This window comes from Sceloporus occidentalis, unplaced genomic scaffold (genome assembly GCF_023333645.1).
Source record: "Sceloporus occidentalis isolate IW3139 unplaced genomic scaffold, rSceOcc1.0.p SCAF_76, whole genome shotgun sequence".
NCBI lineage: Eukaryota > Metazoa > Chordata > Lepidosauria > Squamata > Phrynosomatidae > Sceloporus > Sceloporus occidentalis.
In genome coordinates this window covers 3,208,302-3,231,062 of record NW_028317056.1, presented here as the reverse complement: position 1 = coordinate 3,231,062, position 22,761 = coordinate 3,208,302, and the positions used below count along the sequence as shown (strand labels likewise).

The 22,761-nt window shown below is 45.2% G+C and overlaps 1 protein-coding gene across 1 annotated transcript in view; it reads right to left on the bottom strand.

The window, feature by feature from the left end:
- The window catches only part of LOC149285782 (lipase maturation factor 1-like), a 92,379-nt gene that overhangs the window by 13,903 nt on the left and 55,715 nt on the right, over positions 1 to 22,761 (bottom strand). The window contains exon 6 of the mRNA XM_089494848.1: positions 14,595 to 14,762. Within this exon, the coding sequence (XP_089350974.1) occupies positions 14,595 to 14,762 (168 nt within the window). The remainder of the gene's footprint in view (positions 1 to 14,594; positions 14,763 to 22,761) is intronic.

Sequence of the window (22,761 nt, the reverse complement as noted above, 5' to 3'; positions counted from 1 at the left end):
ATCGATGACATCACACTTTTGGTCTGTCATCACTATCGGGTACCAGAACAAATGAAAGAACTATAATAAGTATTAAATGAGTATTTTTTTTTTGTTCTTCTTAGAAGTATTAAGGCGCGTCTTTCTCTTTCTGTTTAACGTAAAATATATTTGAGTTTCATAAAAAAAAAAATTAACCCCTTCTACTCACAGAAATATCCAGCTAAAGAAGAAAAAAACAAACCTGTAATCCTTTCAATAAAATACATGTAGATCGTTCTGGAAATAAAGGGTTTACTGTGCAGAAAAGTGTTGAGTCGTTAAAACGGATCATAAAAAAGGAGAGAAAAAGAAAAGTAATTTCTTACTCATGTCAAATTTCTCAACATTAATTTTATTCCATTATTTGGGGCCAAAACAGACAAATTCTCCAGAAAATGCCAGGGGCACTTGTGGGCTTTGTTTTTTATGGAGGTGTTTTCCTGGCTGGGATATGTCAAAGTGACGGCCATTAATTTGACGCGATGGTTTTACTGGGCAGGGCAGTGCGGAGTGCCAGCCGCCCGTTGAGCTCAGTTCCAGATTTCCTAGCAGCCGGCGGAGTGGGGCTCGGAGTGAGAGGAGATTATAGTCCTAACAGGGTCCCCACCCTAGAAGTGGGTGGTGATCTCCCTCGACGGTCTAAGGAGAACATCCCTCGCGTTAACCCTTTCTCCGCGTTTGCCAGAAGGGCCTGGTTGCCCAACGGCACCATACTGGGTGGCGCCGAGTCGTAACTGAATACCGCCGTTCAGAGTTCTAAGTATCAGTTAGCAGAATGTCTTGTAAAAAGGAGAGGATTGGAGCGTTAATAAGACAATGCCTACTAACAACAATGCGGAAGTGGAATCTGGACACATCTTGTGCATAAAGCCATAAAATTCTCTTCTCCTTTACTTCTTTCTTGTTTCGCTCAAAAACTAAAAGGTCAGAGGTTTAGATGGAATGTAAGGGAGTGTTACGTTACCAAGAGGGTGCTAGATAAATGGAGCAGCCTCTCAGCAGAAGTGGTAGAGGGTAATACAGTGAGGGGATTAAACATGCATGGGACAGACATACGGCTCCTGAATCTAAGACGAGACCAACGACTACATCACAAAGTCAGTCCCAAGTGTATTAAAAGGAATTAAGATATTGTGTCTGTAGAGGATCTCGGCACGGGGAGTGACACAGAATCCATAAGCCGTTCCCAACAGAATAAAAAAAAATGCAAAATAAAAGAAAAGGAAGTCAAACCCCCAATTATATTTTTTTAATTGTAAACACACATTGCCCAAAACACTGACTTGAAAAGAGGTCCAAAACAATGCCACGATTTACTATAATGACAATTCAGAGGAGGCTCAAAACTGCATGAGAACACGATCTGGAATTTGGAACACGTCCTTCTGGAAATCAACAAAAAAGGGCAGCTGACCTCTCGTCCTGTCTTCCCCACCCCTATCACCGCCATATTACTTGCCCCTTTGCGAGTTACCCCGGCGTCGATGAAAGCTTCTTGCAAATCCTCTGCTTTTTTTTTTTGGAAGACATCGTAGAGGCTCTGTGTTAATGATGAGCCGGGTTGTGAATCACCGTTGGCAGATTTTAGCAAATGAGCAGCTCAGCTAGCGATAATAAGAAGATGTCTGTAAATGAGGTCCGCGAGGGGAGGCAAAAGATTAAAACAAAAAAGTATTAAAGATGGTAGTGTTCCGTTCTCACTTTTCCAAAGTAAATTATGTAGCAAAGGATAATTTAATTCTAACAATACCTGTTAGGTCGTTGCCTTGAGTCTACGTACAGCTGAGATCATCTGTCCCGGAATTTTTCTGACCTCAAAGTTTGATACCCATTCTCACTTGAATTCAGGCGTCTCCTCTATTTTGATCGATAAAAAAAGGCTAAGTCTGCAGAAGGCTCGCCCGTACATGGGTTAGGATACCCCAAAAACCTACAATACTGGGGGGATGTTGAGTATGAACTTTGACAACCAATATGAGGTCAATGGAAGACCCACCAACAATGGCCAGTCATCAACCTCTTTTTGACATATCACATGCTACATTGGTTTAGCAAGCCCTGTATGTGCTAACATTCATGTTTAAGCCTTCTGATAAAAAGGGTTAAGAGTATTCAGTAGTTACAGTTAAAGTATTCTACAGGGTTTCTATGGTGCCTGCGTTTAAAGCTATCCAAAGGAACCGCGCCATGACTCCTACTGATCAATTAGAACCCAAACATCTCACTGTTCCCTCACACCTTCAGAGGTGATAATTCTCCATTATTTAGCCAGCTGAAGGGAGCAGAGGGAAAATTCAATATGTTAAGCTTTAAAAACAAATGGAAGCCATAAAGTGCTGTGAATGTATTACACGGTGGAACAATAATATCAGTAAAAAGAACATGTACAACTTCATTTCCAGTCGTCGACCCTCTAATGGGGATTTTCTCCTCGCTCGTATTAGTTGTGGAGATGTGACCGTGGCGCTGATGGGATGAGAACGAGAGGTGGGAGTATTTCTGGGTGCGGAAATACTGGAAACATGAATTAAGTATTTTCACGCTTCATCTTCTACTTCATCTTCTGCTTCACTTTGGCTTCCCATTCATCCTCGATTTGTCTCCACTGTATGTTCCATCATAAAACTCACTCTTTACGCTCTCCTGTTTCTTCAGCTCATGTTTTCAAGACCAGCTCCTGTTTTGCCCGATATTTATGGAACTTGGCTTGTCAAAGAACACTTCAACTCATATTGAGCAACATTTCCAATGGACAAAGATGGACACTTTTGTTTTAGGGGGGTATGGTTAGACACAGGGCTTAACTGAGTTCTTTGTGACTTTTTGACCTATTTATAATTATTTATGGAGCCGAGTATGGAATTAAGAAGAATAATATATTTAATTTACAAGAATTCCATTTTGGAACTCATTCCCTGCTGTTTCTATACACATTATTGGGGCTTTTAGGGCTGTAGAACCCTGCGATCCTCTCATACCCAGCAAACACTCCGAGCTCCTAGAAAAGAGGGGCATCAGGGGAGGAAAGAGGGGCATCGGGAGAGGAAAGAGGGGCATCAGGTGTTTGGGGATCAAAAAGGATTGGTCCTCATAAATAGGGACATTTGGGGGTATAATCTAGCAAGCAGAGACCTCCCAATTTCACCCATGCCATTGGCTACTTCTCAAACATGCCCCCAGATCTTCAATATTATATGTTTGGACCTCTTCACCGCACCCGTCGTCAATATGGTGGTGTTACAGCCAATGGACTGTATCAAAAACTCTGTATTTTGTTGGCGTTATAGAAATAAATGAGTATAATTAATATAAAGTTTCTTTCACTGAATCCCATAATACAACTCCTCCCTGTCCCTGAAAGCATTAGAGTCGCGCATGCGGTCAAATCCCATGGCCAGCAGGTAAACAGAACATTTCCTAAATCTGTTCCCAAACCCTTTGTTCTCTTGTCACGTTATTATTATTGTTTTTTTTTGGGCTCCCTTTGTTTTTTTTCTCCCCCTAAACCATTAAACGTTCTGTGAGGATCCGCAGCCTGTAAGATACTAATAAACTTCAGACATATCCGAGGCATGTCACTTTAGCGAATCGCAACGTATCCTTGTTTCACCTCGCCTCATGCACGGAAACCGACCGCTTCTTTAACTCTTTGAGCGTCACGTGGGAAGTGCGCCTGCCTTTCGCCGGGACGTTGCATGTCCTCCCTTCCGTCTTCTCATCTTCCTCACGTGCAAGGAAAGTGGTCCGCGAACGCGAAACTTGAAGGCCTCGTAGAGACATTTAAAAGACCCCTCGAGGGAGAGGAGAAGTCCGCGTCCGTAATGTCTCAAGACGCAGCTCGTGACAGGCCGACCCCAAACACACCGCCAAGTCCCACTGCTCTTTGGGGACATGTCGCTGGTTATGTTCACTATTAACTCTATAGGTTCCAGATACATCATGACCTTTGCTGCATTGTCTGTTAGAACAGGACAAGTTGCTACCCATGATAATAAGTTGCCGGTACCTGCGCGGCTATCCTCATTAGGTCCGACATTAATCATAATAATTGGGTAGGTACACTGGGGTTATAAACCCAAGGCATGTCTAATGAGGGAGGGCCCTATATAAGGAGCCGAGGGTTTTTAATCTAATAATGTCAGTTTTATGGATTATGACTGGAGTTTTATGGAGTGTGATATGAAATGCTTGGGATTCATTGCCCTCGGTGGATTAATTTGCAAAAGTACTTTTTTCCTGGTCGCAGGCCCGAAAACAATTATTTCTTGTATATTTTCTGATCCCGGCGCTGTACACAGAGTCTACGGCGAAGAAACAGCAAACTTCAAAACATCAACATCTTTATATATCCTGTCTGGTGGCTTTAAAGGGTGGTATACACGCTGAAGACATTAAAACACTACTCAGAAGACAAAAAATGCACATCCTCCCAGGCTGTGGTCGGATGAGACCAAACCAGATCGTCCAAACGTTACTATCTGGGTTAATATATGGGGTCCCGGGTTTTCCCACGTGGTCAGTTTTTACGGAGTCTGTGGCAGAAGAAACTCCTTCCTTAACAACAGATAGGAAATGGGGGGGATAACTGTGCAGACTCTGAGGACAGGAAGTTGAGAAGGCTACTCTCATGGCAGAACCTTAGAACAGGAAGTTGAGATGTCTTCTCTCATGGCAGAACCTTAGAACAGGAAGTTGAGATGGCTGCTCCCATGGTAGATCCTTACGACAGGAAGTTGAGATGGCTGCTCTCATGGCAGATCCTTACGACAGGAAGTTGAGATGGCTGCTCTCATGGCAGATCCTTACGACAGGAAGTTGAGATGGCTGCTCTCATGGCAGATCCTTAGAACAGGAAGTTGAGATGTCTTCTCTCATGGCAGATCCTTAGAACAGGAAGTTGAGATGGCTGGTCCCATGGCAGATCCTTAGAACAGGAAGTTGAGATGTCTGCTGTCATGACAGATCCTTAGAACAGGAAGTTGAGATGGCTGGTCCCATGGCAGATCCTTAGAACAGGAAGTTGAGATGGCTGCTCACGTGGTAGATCCTTAGAACAGGAAGTTGAGATGGCTGTTCCCATGGCAGATCCTTACAACAGGAAGTTGAGATGATTGCTCACATGGTAGATCCTTAGAACAAGAAGTTGAGATGGTTTCTCCCATGGCAAAAATACTTATATTACATAGAATGGTGGGATTTGGGAAAGTTCCTTTTTATGGAACATTCTATTAGTTCTCCCATGTTCTATATAGTTTGGGTGAGCTAAATATACGGAATATATATTCATTTTCATGGGGCTATTATTAAAAATATATTGTCTATTTGGGATACAAATTGCCCCAAACCAATAAAATGTAACATTGGGTCAGTATATATATATATATATATATACTCATATGGTGTTCATCCCCTGGGGTAAAAATATTCTTTTTTGTGATGGAGTCCAAAATCTAATCAGCAGCCTCAGATAGAGCAGTGAAAAGGTAAAACAGTAATGTCGAAATTTGACACACAAGGCACGTCAAGGCCACGGAGAAATAGTTCCTAAGAAATAACTATTTTGGAGAAAAAAGTCTTATTCTAAAGGCATATTTAATAGAGATTAAAAAAAGGTAATTAAATCACATTTTTTTGGGTACGGAATATAATGGCACTTTAAGGTCACCTTTTCTGTAACCCAGCAGATACGTGAAAATTGGATTTTATGTGAACGCGTTGATTTGCTGGCACACGGTCTCCCATGGGCTGACACACCAAGACTCGCTCATCTGGTTTTGTTTTATACAAGTATTTCTATCTGTAGTTTTTCTCCCCAAAAAAAAGTTATTGCAGAAAAAAACCCCTCATAAAATGACAGTAAGCAAGAACATTTAATTAGCTGCTATTATTCCTTTAATCTTGCCTTCATATTTCTGCGTCCTCCAGGAGGATTTCATTTTCACGCACGCCGGCCAAGACTGTGTGAAAAGCAGAGCCGGGCCGTAACCCTTTCTTGGCCGACTGGGTGGGTGCAAACCCGTGTCCATCCTAAATAGTCTAGGCGCTATTCTATTTAGACTATGGACTATAGAAACTCACAGCAGATCGGCCCCCATTCGGCCCCCGTCTAGTCGCCCGTTTCTCCTGCTGTAAAGACTCAAACCTTAATCAGTCGTTGGTCTCGTCTTAGATTCAGGAGCCGTATGTCTATCCCATGCATGTTTAATACCACCGTTGTACCACTTCTGCTGGGAGGCTGTTAAGAGTTAGGCAGGCCTAACCAACTCAACTACACAAGTTCTCCAGCCATGTACTGTTATTTAGAACTATAGAGGAACCCGATTAGGATCTTGTAAGTCGAGGAACGCCATGACGCCTTGATGATGTCATCAGTGTTGAACTTTACCCACTTCCTGTCATAGCTCTTGAAGCCAACATTCATCTCGCTCGCACGTGACTTGTGTTTATCACTCTGTTTTCCAGGCTCTTAGAAGGTTCCCTTACAAGAGTTTCACTTGATTTCTTGATGCCTGTGTCCGCCCCCCCCATATCTCTTATTCCTCGTACATTTGGCCTGGCGTGGCCTCACATTCCTGGCAAGGTTCCTGCCCGGACCTCCTCTGCCAGATAGGCTTACGGCCCCCAACCCGATGTGTATAATGCTCAGCGTTCTGCTTGTGAGAGTTTGCAATCAAGTGAGATTAGGACGCACAGGTGAAAGGGAAATTGGAGAAGCTCAGCCCTCTTTGGACGGAGCTCGGTCCAAATCCGCAGATGGTCCCGGCCTCATCACATCACAAACTCACAACATTTGCTACATAATTAAAGATTAAATTCATTGGGGGGGTTGGCCTTTTTGTGACTTCAGCTACTGTCATCACCAACATCTCAGAGAGTAGAAAAAGGCCGTTACTATGTGACAAGTAGACAAACATATCTACAAGCCGCAAAGGGTTTGCCGTTCCCCGGAGGACTGTCTAATGAGACCGATCTCACGGCTTCACGTAGAAGAGACTGCACGCACATTCTATTCTATGTCTTGTCATCCCTGTTCAACACCGCATTGGAATATGTTGGTGCTACAAATAATTATAATAGTAATAACACTACAATTTCAGGGAGCTACAACTTAACAGTGCATTCATTATTAATGATTCATTTATAAAGATTTGTAATTTTTTTTTTTTAAATAGTAAATATTGCAAGAATTTTTATTTAATTTTTTTTAAAAAAATTGCTATTATTTTTATTTAAAAAAAAAAAAAAGAATTAAGTATTTGAGATGAGATTCCTTTACATTTGTGCACCGTGATATAAAATAAAAAAATAAAGTTGTGCTTCATACAACGGTCCTGTGAAGACGTCACAACAGGGAAGGGTGAACCAGAGGACAGAGGCTTCCACCCCTTCGGAGACACCCCAACGACCAACTACAATCATTTACTTTTTTTTTTTCTTCCGACATGCTGTGCTGTGAATTCAGTATCTTTGTCTTTTTTTTTTTTTTAACCCAATGCCAAATCCAGTAAGCAATGAGTCTGTAACCCCCATAAATTCCGAAGGGGTGCGCTAAATATTGCTAAATATCGCAAACTTCCATGGCTGAAAATAATTGTTATTTTGTGAAATGCAAAGCCACCGAATCAGAAGTTTATGAACCCCTCTGAGTATCCGACGGCTAAAATGGAAAACATTGGACCATGGAAAAATACTTTTTTTATCTTGAGCATAACCACAAGTACTGTATACATTAATAATCCGAAGCACTATATACAGTAATACACCCACCAGAGCTGTATGTATACAGTAACACCCTCCCCCCCAGAGCTGTATACAGTAACTCCCTTTATCTGCAGACCTGGAGCTGCCGTTGCTGTCAGTCATGTGATATTTTGGGTGACTTTTCCCGGTGACGCTTTATGGCGATGCTAAAGTTATCCCAAGACAAAATGTTGGAACGTTGCTGACTATTAACTTTGTGTTTTTAGGGCCAGACATTCTAATTTAGATTTTCATTGTTTAAAGTATAACGTAGTTTTCATTGCTCAATACCAATTATATTTGACCTGATATAATAATTAAAATGTTATTATTAGTATAATTAATTGTAGTATTCTATGCCATTAGTGGTTGTGTAGGCTGCTCCTACCGCCCTATTTCATTTATTGTAAGACATTCTAATAAGACAAACCGCACTTTCATCTTCTCCCGTATCCCTATAGAAGCTCCAGATGAGAATGGCCCCCAGTTTCTATTATAGGCTTGTATTGAAATTGATCCTTGCCCCGGATGTGAGAAGCGTTCCTTTGGTGAGGGTTAAAGGGGTACGAGGGAGTTAATGTGGATGAGCAGTTTAGTGGCCCCCCCCCCCGGGAGATTTGGGAGTCCAGATGTTGAAGGAGTAGATGTTACACGATCCCGAGGAGGAAGAGGATGTGTGCCGTCCAAGCCTCCTCCCCCGATGCGTAGTAATTGAGTGCAGCCGATCTCTGGACTCATGTGGCGCCGGCAGGTGCGGTCTCACTGGTGGACTGGGGTCTTCAGCAAACCCCACCTGTAAAAAAAAAAAAGGGCCTCCTTCTTCCTTCTTCTGTCTTTCTCAGCTCCTTAGAGTAATCTGATTAGACTCTAATTACAAAAACGTCTTAATCCCGCAGAACAAGGTCTGTCCCAGCATCTCGGAGCAGGTTTCAAGAAGATGGAGTCCTCTCCTTAAACTTTAAGGTTTATGTCCCACTTCTACGCCGTAAGAAAACCCTTTGCGCCGATGCTTACCGACTAATATAGAATTTTCAAGCCTTGTGAATTCTAAGGCCGGAAAGAAAAAGAATGATAAAGCGTTAAGAAGAAATGGAAAAACCATCAAAATGTAACAGCCAACAGCAATAATTTGGGAGTCATAAGTCAAAGACTCTTTGGCCCCACAGCTGTCTTTTTTTACCCACTCACTAGATGTTAAAGGGAAATATACGCGTAATAAACTGACAATATTGACCCAGGGAAGCAGCACTTCCCCCCCGGAGACTCCGGGTCAAACCCAGAATTTTCCCAGGTATAATTCAATTTTTTTTTAAATCTGATTAACAATTACAAAAGTGCATTTTCTTCTGGCTTTTTATGTCATAAAGTACAAAATTTATTTTTTTTAATTGGTAATTTTACCTAGTATTAGATATTTTATAAACAATGTGGAATTTTCTGTCTATTTTCATTATTTTTTTTAGATTAAAATTTTTTTGATGCGGTTGCCAAAGTTCTGCCAGAATCGCAGACCCTCCTATCCTTTTTTTTTTTGTTGTTTTTTACCTGGTTAAAAATTAATTTTAGCTCCCACTAAAGGCAATTCCTCTGCGAATTCCTCATTACGAACCATAGCCGTGGCTATAAATTGCAGGCCATTAGTATTGTTACAAATCATCGGGCTTCATTCCAGAGCCGAAATCCCCTTTTACTTCTCACAGTAGCCGAAGCATTAAAATTCTCATTGTTTACCTACGAGACGGTCTAATTAACTGCTGGGTTTATTATACATGTATGTATAGTGTGCGTCGTTAAATAACGCGTCTGCCGGTGTCTGAGCAGTAAACTATATTGTAAGTAGAACCCTCCATTCCCCACGGGGGCTTCCCTCTCAGGCCCCTCTAGCTGGCTGCTTTCTCTCAAACCCAAAGGAGTTCTGGATCGGACAGCCGCTAATGAAAAACAAATTGTTATATTACTTAGGAAAATAATTTGCAGGAAACCTGAATTAGCTGTGACGGTGAAGAAAAAAAAAAAAGAAAAGATGGAAAAACTTTGAAAATCAATTCTTGGTGTGTATGCGTTATTCTGTAAGGAGGGACGCAGAAACTGTATCTCTCTGATAAATAAAAAACAAAAGGTTCTACCATATTATATATATACTGTATATATATAAATATATATATTTACATAATATTTTCCCACAGCTTGAAAGAATTGGTAATATTTGTCAGCTGGGGGAAGTATTTATCGATCGCACGTGCTCTCTTGTACTTCCTGTGAGCAGAATGGTTTTAAACACTGATGGGCATACCGGGGAACTCGTTAAATCCGGAGTCTCTGGGTACAGCGCTGCATTCATGGTTCTCCAGGTCAAATTTTTCTTTCTCTGGGCAGGGGACGGAACGATCACGCCCACTCCGTGCCCATATCCCACCCAATCCCCAACCACATCCCGTCCAATAAAATGCACTCCGGAGTTATTCCCACCCTCGCACAAAGACGGGGAAGAGCTCCGAGTAACCTGTCCCCCAGGATGTTCCCAGGTATGCTGATGGGCCAAGAGCTAGGTCAAGGGTCCATTCTAGAGGGCCAGTCTGAAGCCCTTCTAATATTGCTTATAATATATGCCTGTAATTGGTTTTTTTTAATAAGTGGGTTAGGGTTAGATGCTTTAAATGCTGGTGGGGGGCGTTCTTCACCCACCCATTTTTTAAGTTACATAGGGGTCCTTCTTTAAAAAAAGATGAATCCAGAATCGTTTTTTTTTTTATATAGGCTCCGGAATAGTAAGTGGGTGCAAACGATCGCACAAATAAGGAAAATTATTTCTAAATATTAAAGTAACCTAGAAATTAAATCAAATGATCTTATGGCTAATAATTTGCCCTGTAAACGAAGCATAAACAGGTGAGCGGAATATCTGGATACTTCCGTTAACATTCTAAGACCCGCGAAGAAGCGTCTGCAGGATTACGAGCACAGAGAACCTTAGTCATGGAATAAAAACACACAAATTATTTGAATGTGAGTATTCAGGGATTTGTTTTCACGCTGAAGCGCATAAATATTTATTTTCGCATTTACACCGATGCACGTCGCGGTACAGATGCACACACACAATACCCTGGACGACTTTGGCAATGCCCACATGCCAAGTGTTGGAGTCTATTTTCCCCCTAAGTCGGCACCTGGTCCCTTGGCAGTCGGGACGGGCAGCTGCGTGGTCTCGAGCGGATTCTGTCACAGGGATAAACATCTAATGGGAGCCGGCTGGATCCGTTTAACCCCTTCTCAGATGGCAATGGAGACCTGTGAGTTGGGAGTATTTTGGCTCAGGGGTATATGGGCCGCGTTTTTTTTTGGAAATCTGCTGTTACCCCTATTAATGAGAACTGGACACAAAGGAAAACCTTATAGACTTGTCATGCAGAGGTAACTAATCTAACTAATACCTACCTGTATGCTTTGCATTTTGAACCTAGGGCCAGGCAGTCACTCAGAACACAAGGACCTTAGAGGAGCCAGAAGACTACCAGGTAAACTGGGTAAGGAGAAGAACCAGGAGACCCCTGAGGACACCAAGAAAGCAGGGGGTGCTAGACAGGTACCCAAGAAATGGAAAAAAGAGGGGCACCAGTAGGCGTTCCATGACAACAAAGACTCCAAGAGGTGAGGACAACCAAGTGCCACCCCAGACACCGCCTTGGAAGACTGTGACCTAGGGAGAACCAAGTGGCTCCTAAGGACACCAAGCAATGAGGGACATAGGTGGCTCCCAATGTACTAAATAGCCCCTTACAACACAAAGATGAGGGCCCCCAGAGACTGTCCAGGGCACCCAGGGCTGAGGGGCACCTAGAGTCTCCCCAGGGCACCATGATCTAAGAAGTACCCAGTGGCTCCACAGGACGTCAAAATATAAGTGGTACCCAGCGGTTCCCTGAAACACCAAGAGATAAGTAGCACTCGGAGGCTCCCTAGGACCCCAAGATATAAGGAGCACCTGGAGGCTCCCTAAAACACCAGGAGATGAGAAGCACCAGGTGCATTACCAAAGAATTAAGTGATGAAGGGAAGCAGGTGGCTTCCCAAAATATCAAAGGATGAGGAGCCAAGGACCTGCACAACAGCAAGAGATGAGCTAACGGAAAACCGGGGAATCAGGTGCAGCTTTCATAGAGGGAAGCGGACGAAACCTAATGAAATGGAGCGTCAGCCGTGGAACGAGTGCATGACGGAGACGGACCAGATGTACAGGGGCCACCAATCTTACCGAGGTCTGTGTGCTCTCTCTGGCGTCTCTACAACGTCTTCCAAGCGGTTTACACTCACCCTTTCTTTCCCGGCACATACATGGTTAATACACACACACGCAAAATAATAATCCCACATTCAGACCCGCCACCACGACTCCAATAACAATTATAAAAAAACCGCCATAAAACGTGCCTGAAATGTCAATGGAGATCTTCAGGAGTGTGTATTAAATAGCATATCAGCATTAAAGTTTACGGCTTCCTCTGCAGAACAGGAGTCTGCCCGTAAAGCCCAGCTGAATGCACAGACTGTGTGCTAAAGAAGAAAGGTTTTGTTTCGATGCCAGATCCCCCCGCGTCGCGCTGCGCGCTCCTCGTGCGGAGTCTCTCCCCCGCCAGAGGAATAAATAAGTCCGTAATTGTGAACCGTCAATAAAATAGCAATTAACTCGTGGTTGGACTCGCGTAATTACAAGCTTTTATAGGGGCTTTCTAAATCCTACTGGGTCTTTGGACATTGACGTTAAGCAGGTAGCGTGCAATGCGCAGCACTGGCCACTAGGGGCCACTGTTCTACCTGCCAGGGTGTAAAGTTACGTCCTATAGTAGATTATTATTATTATTGACTTTTTATATAGCGCCATCATGTTCCGTGGCGCTGTACAATGGGTAGACAGAACATGACAAGCAGTATGTAACAAACAGGGGAGGTGGGCCCTGTCACCCCTAGCCCCTATCACCGGCTAATGCATTCCAGGGGGGGGGGTCACATGTTGTATATAATTAATTATCCTACGCTATAATAACTCCTGAGAAGAGGTGCCCGTCACAAATATTTCAGCACCTGGATATCCTATGGATTATGTAGTCAACAAAATGTTCAAAAAGATACTGGATATCCTCCAAGGTTAATTACTTATTTTCACGAGTCGTCGGCAAGCCCGTGTTGAGCCAGACCACAAACAAAAAAAAGACATTTGTCATTTAAGTACGAGGCCCCGTGAGGCAGTCTCAAACAGTAATAAAACAGTCGGTAATTTTTTTAAAAAAAATGTTAAAAATAGAACTAAAGAATGGGCGGCAAAGAGTATAAAAAAATAAATCTACGTTTAGCTTTTTCTAATTTTTTGGAGTCAATAATAAAGCAACAGAAATTCTGACGAATTCATTTCCCAGGTAGTAAAACATCTGCTGCGATCATAATCTTTGGAATCTGTCCAGTAGCTACTTGGTCTTTCTTAAGCGCTTGAATGATAAACACAAAGTGGCTGAACACGGAACCTGCTAGCAGTTCGGCCCCATTCGGCCCCCGTCTAGTCGCCCGTTTCTCCTGCTGTAAAGACTCAAACCTTAATCAGTCGTTGGTCTCGTCTTAGATCCAGGAGCCGTATGTCTATCCCGCGCATGTTTAATCCCCTCACTGTATTACCCTCTACCACCTCTGCTGGGAGGCTGTTCCACACATCTACCACCTGGATGATTTCTCTGTTGCTTTCTTTAATCGTACTTTAGAATATATTTCCGATTACACGTAAAGCCAGAACAGGGTGGAGGAGAATCACGGATTACAAACATTTACCAAATTGTGAATTCCCAAATTCCTTCAAATTTTAATATGCGAAAAAAATCTGTCTGTGATGCATCGTTGTTATAATTTTTTTTTTTTTTTTTTAAACGATTACTTGCATAACACTTGTGATTTAACCCTCTGAAGGCAAGGATACCGGCTATGGAGAAAAGAAAGGACTCATTGACCTGGGAGGTACTGGTTTGGGGTGGCCTCCCCTGCCCCTTACATTCCAGGTGATACCCCTGAGAGCGGGGTATTTAGCGCCCTACCGGGTAAACATAACTGAGGCTTCTATTTAATGAGCCTGGGTTAGTGCTGTGGTCAGAAGGGAAACAGGGAGCTACTGTCTGCACAGGGCCGCTGGGGAGAGGGGGGTAGGTGCGGCAGGAGACCACGACGGACGTCAGGTAGATCTTCACTCCCTCCTCTGCTACAACAAGACCGTTGTGTCCCAACGAGGGGCGGGTGATCGGACCCTGCGGTGGGATTTGTTATCATCGCGCCGATGGAAACACCCTTCATTTATACAATCCAACCAATTAATAAAAGCTCGTGGCCTTGGATAGTTCCGGAATGCGAATGATTGGGTCGAGGGCTGTTCGTTCTTGGAGGGGCGCACCTGCGTGCTTTAATGAATGATGATGTAATAGCCGTTCTGCTTAACTCGATGATAACGTTACGCAAAGATACGTAGCTTTAGCAGCCAGCTGGGTTTCTTTATAAAAGGTTTGGACTCAGGGTTTGCCCCTAAATATGAAGGTTTTTACCCCAAATATCAGGGTCTGGGAAGATATGCAAACCATCTGGTATAATAATATCTAAGCATTCTATGCGGTGCTTAAACACAGGTGATTTCATTCAAAGTATCTAGCTTGACAAGTCGTGGTTTGCATCAGGGAGGTTGTTAGAACCACTTGGTTTCCCCCATAAAGGTTAATTTTTGGGGGGTCTCGGAGCCAGGCCGGCACCGGACGCGTTAGGACCGGGTATGTCCGAGCGGTCACAGAAGATAAAAATGGATCTACCTGGAAGAGGATCTGCAGAAGCCCGTGAACGAGACACATGCGCCTGCCGAGGAACACGAAGAACGGCACGATCAGCTCGACGAAATGGTTGGCCAGGGTCTCGAACCGGTGGAACGGTGCCGGGCTGCGGTGCGCGTAATAGGCCAACGGGTTCGGGACCGGCTGTGTCTGCAATGGAGGAAGAAGAAGAAGAAGGTTTCACGTCATAAATACAGAAAATGCCAAATAAATAGCATAAGCCACGGCTCTGGGGGTCGGGTCGGAGGAGAGACACCTTGCCTATAGCTTTTAATGAATATATAGATGGGGCCCATGTGAAGCTCTGTTTCTTTTTAATTAAAAATAATTTAAAGTAAAAAAAAATTATATTTTCTATAAAAACCTTAATCTTTCTTGCCACCATTCCATTTCTTTTCTCACTTTTAACTCTTACAGAGGCCGATAGGCAGGCATAATGCTAATAGAGGAAGCCTCATAAGGTCACCTGTGGAATAGCATTAAAAGGTGACACCGCTGGGTTGATTATTTCTCTTTATTCAGCATCTGGAGGGAATGTTACCCCAAATAGGGGGTGATTTTAGTGGTTTACATGAAACGGTCTGGGGCCAACTGTAATAGTGGTTGCGTATTTCTACGTATAGTCTTCCAGATGCATTGTTTTCAGATACACCTGTGGTTAAGTAACAGAACCCTTAAAAACCGCAGCTCTGGAGGATGACCAGATAACCCTATCTGTCGCCGGGAAGAGGTTATGTGAGGCTGTGGGATTCCGGGCTGGAAGCCTCCAAGCTGAGCAGAGCACTTTTAATTAAAGAAGACAAAACATCTTTAACTTATTTGTTACTAAACCAGAAGAGAAGCAGGCCAGTGGGGACAGAGCCGAGAGACGGCGAGAGACGGCGAGAGACGGCGAGAGACGGATAAATAACGAGAGAGGGCGGCTGGCGGAACCGAAGCAGGAGAGAGAGAATCGGAATACAGAACCAAAGGATACATGATGGTCCTTAAGACTCTAGCAGGGCTGATGTGCTGTCATAGGACTCATCTGGAATAAATATATTGGTTTTTTTTGGGGGGTGCCACAATAACTTTAGCGTGTGAGCGGTCCAGAGCTGTGAACATGGACCTGGGAGGTGGCACGGACCTGGGTCTGGGAGGTGGCAGAGACCTGGGTCTAGAAGGTGGCACGGACCTGGGTCTGGGAGGTGGCACGGCCCTGGGTCTAGAAGGTGGCACGGACCTGGGTCTGGGAGGTGGCAGAGACCTGGGTCTGGGAGGTGGCACGGACCTGGGTCTGGGAGGTGGCAGAGACCTGGGTCTGGGAGGTGGCAGAGACCTGGGTCTAGAAGGTGGCACGGACCTGGGTCTGGGAGGTGGCAGAGACCTGGGTCTAGAAGGTGGCACGGACCTGGGTCTGGGAGGTGGCACGGCCCTGGGTCTAGAAGGTGGCACGGACCTGGGTCTGGGAGGTGGCAGAGACCTGGGTCTGGGAGGTGGCACGGACCTGGGTCTGGAAGGTGGCAGAGACCTGGGTGTAGAAGGTGGCACGGCCCTGGGTCTGGGAGGTGGCACGGACCTGGGTCTTGGAGGCAGCACGGGCCAGTACCGGGTGAGATAAACAGCAGTGAGTTACCCACAAGACTTGCTGTCTAGACGTGGTGGGTAACTATAGAATGGCCATCAGTTGGGTTCTCCAGCTGTTGAGGAACAACGTGCGGTGACAGCCACTGCCTCAATCCTTGCCACGAACCATGGGAGTCGTAGTCCGGAGAGCCGCCTGATTTGGCTCACACGGTGACGCTATGAAGGAGCAGTGGGAAAAGACAACAACTGCAAACATGAAAAGACAGAACATGCCGGCAACATTGTTACAAAATCCTGGCAACAAAGCGTATGGAATGGTGACGGGGTGCTATGAACACGTCATCCTGCGTGTCGCTCACGGATTACATGGCTGTGGTTGTAGTTCACAATGCCACAGGGGGTCTCTTTTTTAAGCTCTCTCGATCAGCTCAGAGATCGCAGTCACTAATGGAGACCCCCGAAGGGGAAGCCTCTCTCTGCGTTTATGAGAGGCGCTGGAATGTATCATTGTTGCTCAACGATAGTTTCGAGGATGGATCTGTATTCCCACCCCCCATGGATCGAAGGCTGCGTCCTCCATCCTTCCGTCAGTGGAGAGAAATGGTGGGGGGGGAGTGCGCCACACTGGTGCCGGGTGGGAGCAGGAGGACACAGGGAGAGGCTGCGGTTTCTCTATTTTTCCGGTTCAGTACAGTACCCTCTCGGGGGGGAATAAGCAAAGTTTCTGCTCTGTAACCCCTTAAGAGCCAGGAAGATCATCCCACACTTAGGACCAAAGGCTGACTGTAGGCCGTTTTGGGTTAAGATTCATCTTGAGGCGCATCCAGAATACGGGAAGAAATAAAACGCTTTGTTATGGAACTTCATTTTTTATGATATTTGAAAGTGTAATTGGGGGAAAAAAAGGTCATATTCCTGCCAAAGAAATGGATAATAGATGTGAGTCCGCGGTCAGACAGAGACGCTATCAGGATACCAAAAAATCAATCGAGCTGACCTCATCCGCAAGCCGCGGCAAGTTTAATGTCCTTGCATTTGCCATTATGGTTACCTGATTGTTGACGGCTTCTATGAGACGCTCGATCTAAGCATCAGCTCTGGAGGTTCGTTAGAAACAAGAGTTTGGCCCCATTTGGCCCCCCCCATCTAATCGCCTGTTTTTTCTGCTGTAAAGACTCAAAACTCAATCAGTCGTTGGTCTCGTCTTAGATTCAGGAGCCGGCTCGACGTCTGTGATCCTTGAGTGGTGTGCAGTGCCACTCTGTCTTACAAAGGGTTAATTCCTGCCGGGAAGCCCACAGATAAAGGTCGGCACCTGCTTGAACATAGGTCTGTGCCATTTCCCTTACAAAAAGGTATTCATTAATCTGGGTATTTGAGGATTCGGTTGAGAGCTTGGGGGTTTTTTAGATCGTAAGCTTTTGGGGAGAGCAAGGCCTTGCATTGTTTACCGTTCATTCTATTTGTAGTGTGTTAAAGGGTTAAGTGTTTATCCCAGAGGTTAATACGGGGAAACAGATCTCCAAAACAACATGTGGATGAAAACAACCCGTGCCGAGGAAGCCCCGCGGAACAAAGTGGAGCGAGGGAGCCAGCTCAGGGCGCCGTGTGTGTGTTCCTGCACAATGCCTTCCATATGTCCGCACGGCTCATGCGGGAGGGGGGGGGATCTGCTCCCATTCCCAGGCGAAGACCCCTTAATATCTCCCCCCAGAGCGTGGGGATTACACCCTGACCCCTAGGCTTATGACTAAGTCCCACCTGCCTCGTGCACATGGAACAACACAGCCTCGGAAAGTCTTGTTATTGGGAAAGTGCGTTACGGCTCTGCCCCCGAAACCCACCGCAATATCAAGGAGTATGGCCGACGAGCTAATTCCTTAAACCATTAGTGGGCTCTATGAGGATTAACACTGCGGGTCCACATACTCCCCAGCGCCGTGGGCCGGCACAGCCCGTTCTGGCAATCAGGCACAGCGGGGGCAGTCTTGGGAAGGTAGGGGTGCATGGCATGTATATTCAACAGAGTTTCTGCCCCCGAGGTATGCGGGCGAGGAAATAAAGTCACGACTCCAAGAGATAAGAAGAGTGTAATAAACGTGTACATGGTGGCCACCCAGCGACGTATCGTGCCGATGGTTACCTGCACCTGCGCCATCGAACCGGTCGCCATAACGTAACTGGATCGCCCTCTACGTCCCGGTATGCAAATTTACGATTGCCTAGATTGCCTTTTAGATTGAGTAGCGTATTTGCACTCTCGGGTGGAAGAACCCCTACGAACATATACTGCAGGAGACCCCCCATCCTGCCCTGACCCTTCCAAACCATCAGCAGGGCACAGGCTGCGTATAGAGACGCGGTTCCACAAGAGCAGGAGATGCTCCTCAATGACCCCAAATATGTAGAGTCTGAGGAGTTTTGCTCTGTGTACCCCCGCTATCGATGACCCCCTTTGTTATAGACCAATCCTGATAAAGAATAAGAATGAGACAGAATTTGAGCATTGATGCTAATACAAGGGACATCATACCTGCCTACAGTTTGGGAGCAACAGGGACTAGTTATGGCCGGCTACTCCATGTCCTACTACTACACTTCGGATCCATGAAGCATATAAAAGCACTGCCCCCCCCCCCCCAAATTGCATTGATTCAAAGTCTGCCGGCCACTTCTCCTAATTACCCCTTTGCCCCATGAAATATTGCCATTCGACTCCACGCCTCTTTCCCCATCGGAGTCCCTGCCGCAAACCCAAAGCGGAGAATCGAATTCATCAATACCTGTTATTTTTTTACAAATTTTCTGCACTGTATTAGCCTCTGCCACTTCTGCTGGGAGGCGGTTCCACATATATATATACATTTTTCAATCTAATGTTTAATTGCGCCTAATTGGTACTAAAATCCAATTAGTTCCACTAACTCCTCGCTCTTAAAAGAAATCACTCGTCTGCCGACTTGTTATAGAAATCCTGCTCTGGCAGAAGGCGTTTGCCTCCCTCTAATTCCATGTTTTTTTGGAGTTTTGCCCGATTTCATTAGCGGCCGGTTGCCCAGGACTCCTCCTTGACTTCTCCCAGGGGAGCCCCAAACTACTCAGCAGCGTATTATACAATAACTTCATAAAGAGAAGATTGTGCGGCCGGCAATCAAACCGCTTGGCTGAGGATACTTAGAAATGACTTTTCTTTAAAATAAAAAATGTAACCCTTCAGGTCCGAAAATGAAACATCGCCCGGTGACCATCCCCTTTATCCGATGTCCCTGAAAGGGTTAAGACGGACGTGCCACTCAATGGAAAAACATTCAAAAAGAAAAGATATTTCAATAAAAAAATATTTAAAGATCCAAGTGAAATGATATTTGGGGTTAAGAGAAGAGAACCGGTGATATAAATGACTCTCCACCGGTTATAAAAATACAAGAAGATTCATGTGAATGCAGATAAACACCGAATATTACATTATATGCATTAAAAAACCTTACATATATATATATATTACTGTTCAAAAGTTTGGTGTTGCTTACAAACTCATAGTCTTTTTTTTTTTTTTTTTTTTTAAAGAAAAGTACATTTTGTCCAATAAAATAACATCAAATCCAGATCAGAAATCCAGCGCAGACGGGGTTAATGTTGTAAATGACGATTGTAGCTGGAAATGGCTAATTTTTTAAAGAATCTCTTCATAGGCGTACAGAGGCCTTTTATCACTCCCATCACTCCTGTGTTCCAATGGCCCTTTATCACTCCCATCACTCCTGTGTTCCAATGGCCCTTTATCACTCCCATCACTCCTGTGTCCCAATGACCTTTTATCACTCCCATCACTCTTGTGTTCCAATGACCCTTTATCACTCCCATCACTCCTGTGTTCCAATGCCCCTTTATCACTCCCATCACTCCTGTGTTCCAATGGCCCTTTATCACTTCCATCACTCCTGTGTTCCAACGGCCCTTTATCACTCCCATCACTCCTGTGTTCCAACGGCCCTTTATCACTCCCATCACTCCTGTGTTCCAACGGCCCTTTATCACTCCCATCACTCCTGTGTTCCAACGGCCCTTTATCACTCCCATCACTCCTGTGTTCCAACGGCCCTTTATCACTGCCATCACTCCTGTGTTCCAACGGCCCTTTATCACTCCCATCACTCCTGTGTTCCAACGGCCCTTTATCACTCCCATCACTCCTGTGTTCCAACGGCCCTTTATCACTCCCATCACTCCTGTGTTCCAACGGCCCTTTATCACTGCCATACACCATTCTTGTTAATCATCCTTAAAAATGTTGAATCCAGAATTCTGCTTATTTTGAACAATATTTGAACGTTTCCATACTTTCTTTTTTAAGACTTTCTGATTCTGTTGAAATATGTTTCTATAAAGAGGGGGCCGTGGAAATGTTAAATTTGGGGGTCGAGCAGACACAGAAGAGGTTTTTTTTTGCCGCGTGACGCCCGGGGGACGCTCGTATCCTTTCCCTGGTGCTGTATGTACATAGGCCGTGGCGTACGGCTGGCACCAGTCTGAACCACAAGTGAACAATTAAATAAACATCCCCAGGCCTCACTGACAGGCAGTCTCCAGGAGCCGAGGAGAAGGGCCGCAGTTATTAGGCTGGCTCCTTTAAACAAACATTCCTCCCCTTACCTAGCCGCCATCGCCCGGCCGTTAAAGCCTCAATGGGAGCTGTGTCTGGCGTGAAGGCGTTTGCCTCTCCAGGGGCAGCACTGGCCGTTGACGCCTTTCACGTTCATGCGCACACACCATTCTCAGCCAGCGCTCTGATGCGTCTCCCCTGCCACCTGATCCACGCGTCCAACGGGGAAAAAGGTCCGTTCTCCGCACCCCTGTGCTCATCCTTTCATAGAATATAATCAGCGTTAAAATAATAATAAAAAAATCGAGTTTTCATCTAAATTATCGGGGTCTTAGGATATCGACACCACCTCTGGTGCTATCGTTACGTCCATGTATTGTGCTGACTCCAGCGCTGAAAGAGTTAATTTGATTTGTTTTAATCAAATATGTGTTTAAGCGTACAAGGATTTCTGAAGACATGGAGTATGTGTAAGGATACGAACGCATACCTCCCAACTGCCCCTCTTTAGAAGGGACTGTTTCCGCTGATTGCGCCACATAACGTGCAGCTTTTATGTGCGTTTGGTCCCTTTTTTTCCCGACTGAAAGAGTTAATCCCGCAGCGACGTGCTACGGGCCCCGGAGACGCGGGAGAGATCCGGGAGCTCGCGCATGAATTACCTGGCTTACCGAACGCCTGGCCCGGAGCCAATGGACGGGAGGGAGAGACGGGAAACGGTGCGAGGGGAGGGGGGAAAAGTTCGACAAACGGTATATTTTCCTTTAGAAATTCCATGTCAGAAACTTAACCTAACAAGTCGGGGGCTCCAGTTTCAATAAATCAGCAGCGCGGGGGTATCGGTAGCGCACGTCTCTCCCCTGCCGCAGGTAAAAGTCACCCCGAAGACGAGAACAAAACGCTCCTTCTCTCCGGAGCCTGGCGCAGCGACAAGCGGCCTTCTGTACCTCCCCGGGGGCCGACGAAACCAATCATTAACCCTTAAACCGCACCGAGATCTCGGTGGGATTCACCTGTACTCGGCGGGACGGGTTACAATGTGACAGGACTGACCAGACCGATACACTTAACTGACATTGTGGCTAGATAAGTGGCACGGCCTCCCAGCAGAAGTGGTAGGGGTTAATACAGTGAGGGTAGCACAGAACCTTATTACTGGGGTAATATGCTGGAAGAACACATTCTTCTAGATTGTTGTAGGATGTCTGGTTGGCAGCTGAGCCTCTCAGCCACTGTTTTTTTCCTACCAACCTGCCACAGCGGAGTAACCTGCTTGAACACAGGTGGATTAGTGATGTTTTTGTAGCTTCCCTTTACATATAAATTGCATAGTAAATGTTTTTTAGAGTCTAGTTTGGTCTCCTTGTCAACACATAAAAAATCTGTATTATACCAGAATATAAGGGTCATGGGAGAATCCCCGAAACATACTTAAATAGTGAAATGTTTCATCGTGGCCTCTGATTGGCTACACGTCTCCTCTGCGTTGGCGGGCTGAAATTCAGGGGCGACGACGTAAAAATGGAGAACTAAACGGGATTACATTGGTTCCCATGGTGACTGCACCGCTTCAAAATACTCCGCATCCGAATTGCTCTACATGGCCCATGCATCAGGCCACACGCCCTGAAGACTTAAAGGGTTAATCACCGCGCCCCGTCTGCTTAACATCCAGCACTTTTCGTCAATAATGTTTAGTAAGGCGCAATACTGCAGGCGTCCTACAGAGGGCAGTGTTGAGCTCTGTGGTTTTACATGGAGGTTTCCATGTCTCTCATGCAGAGCAATGGCTCATGGCAGCTCCTTCTATTATTAACCCTTTCTTACCACACAAAAAAAATATGGCCTACAGCCCACCAGAATTCTGATTCATTAGGATCCAGTCTTAGATTAAATCCATGATTATTTTTTAGGATTTTAACTCCATTTACTGGGGGGGGTTGTATTATCACATGAAACACGGCATGGGCATAGGGCATA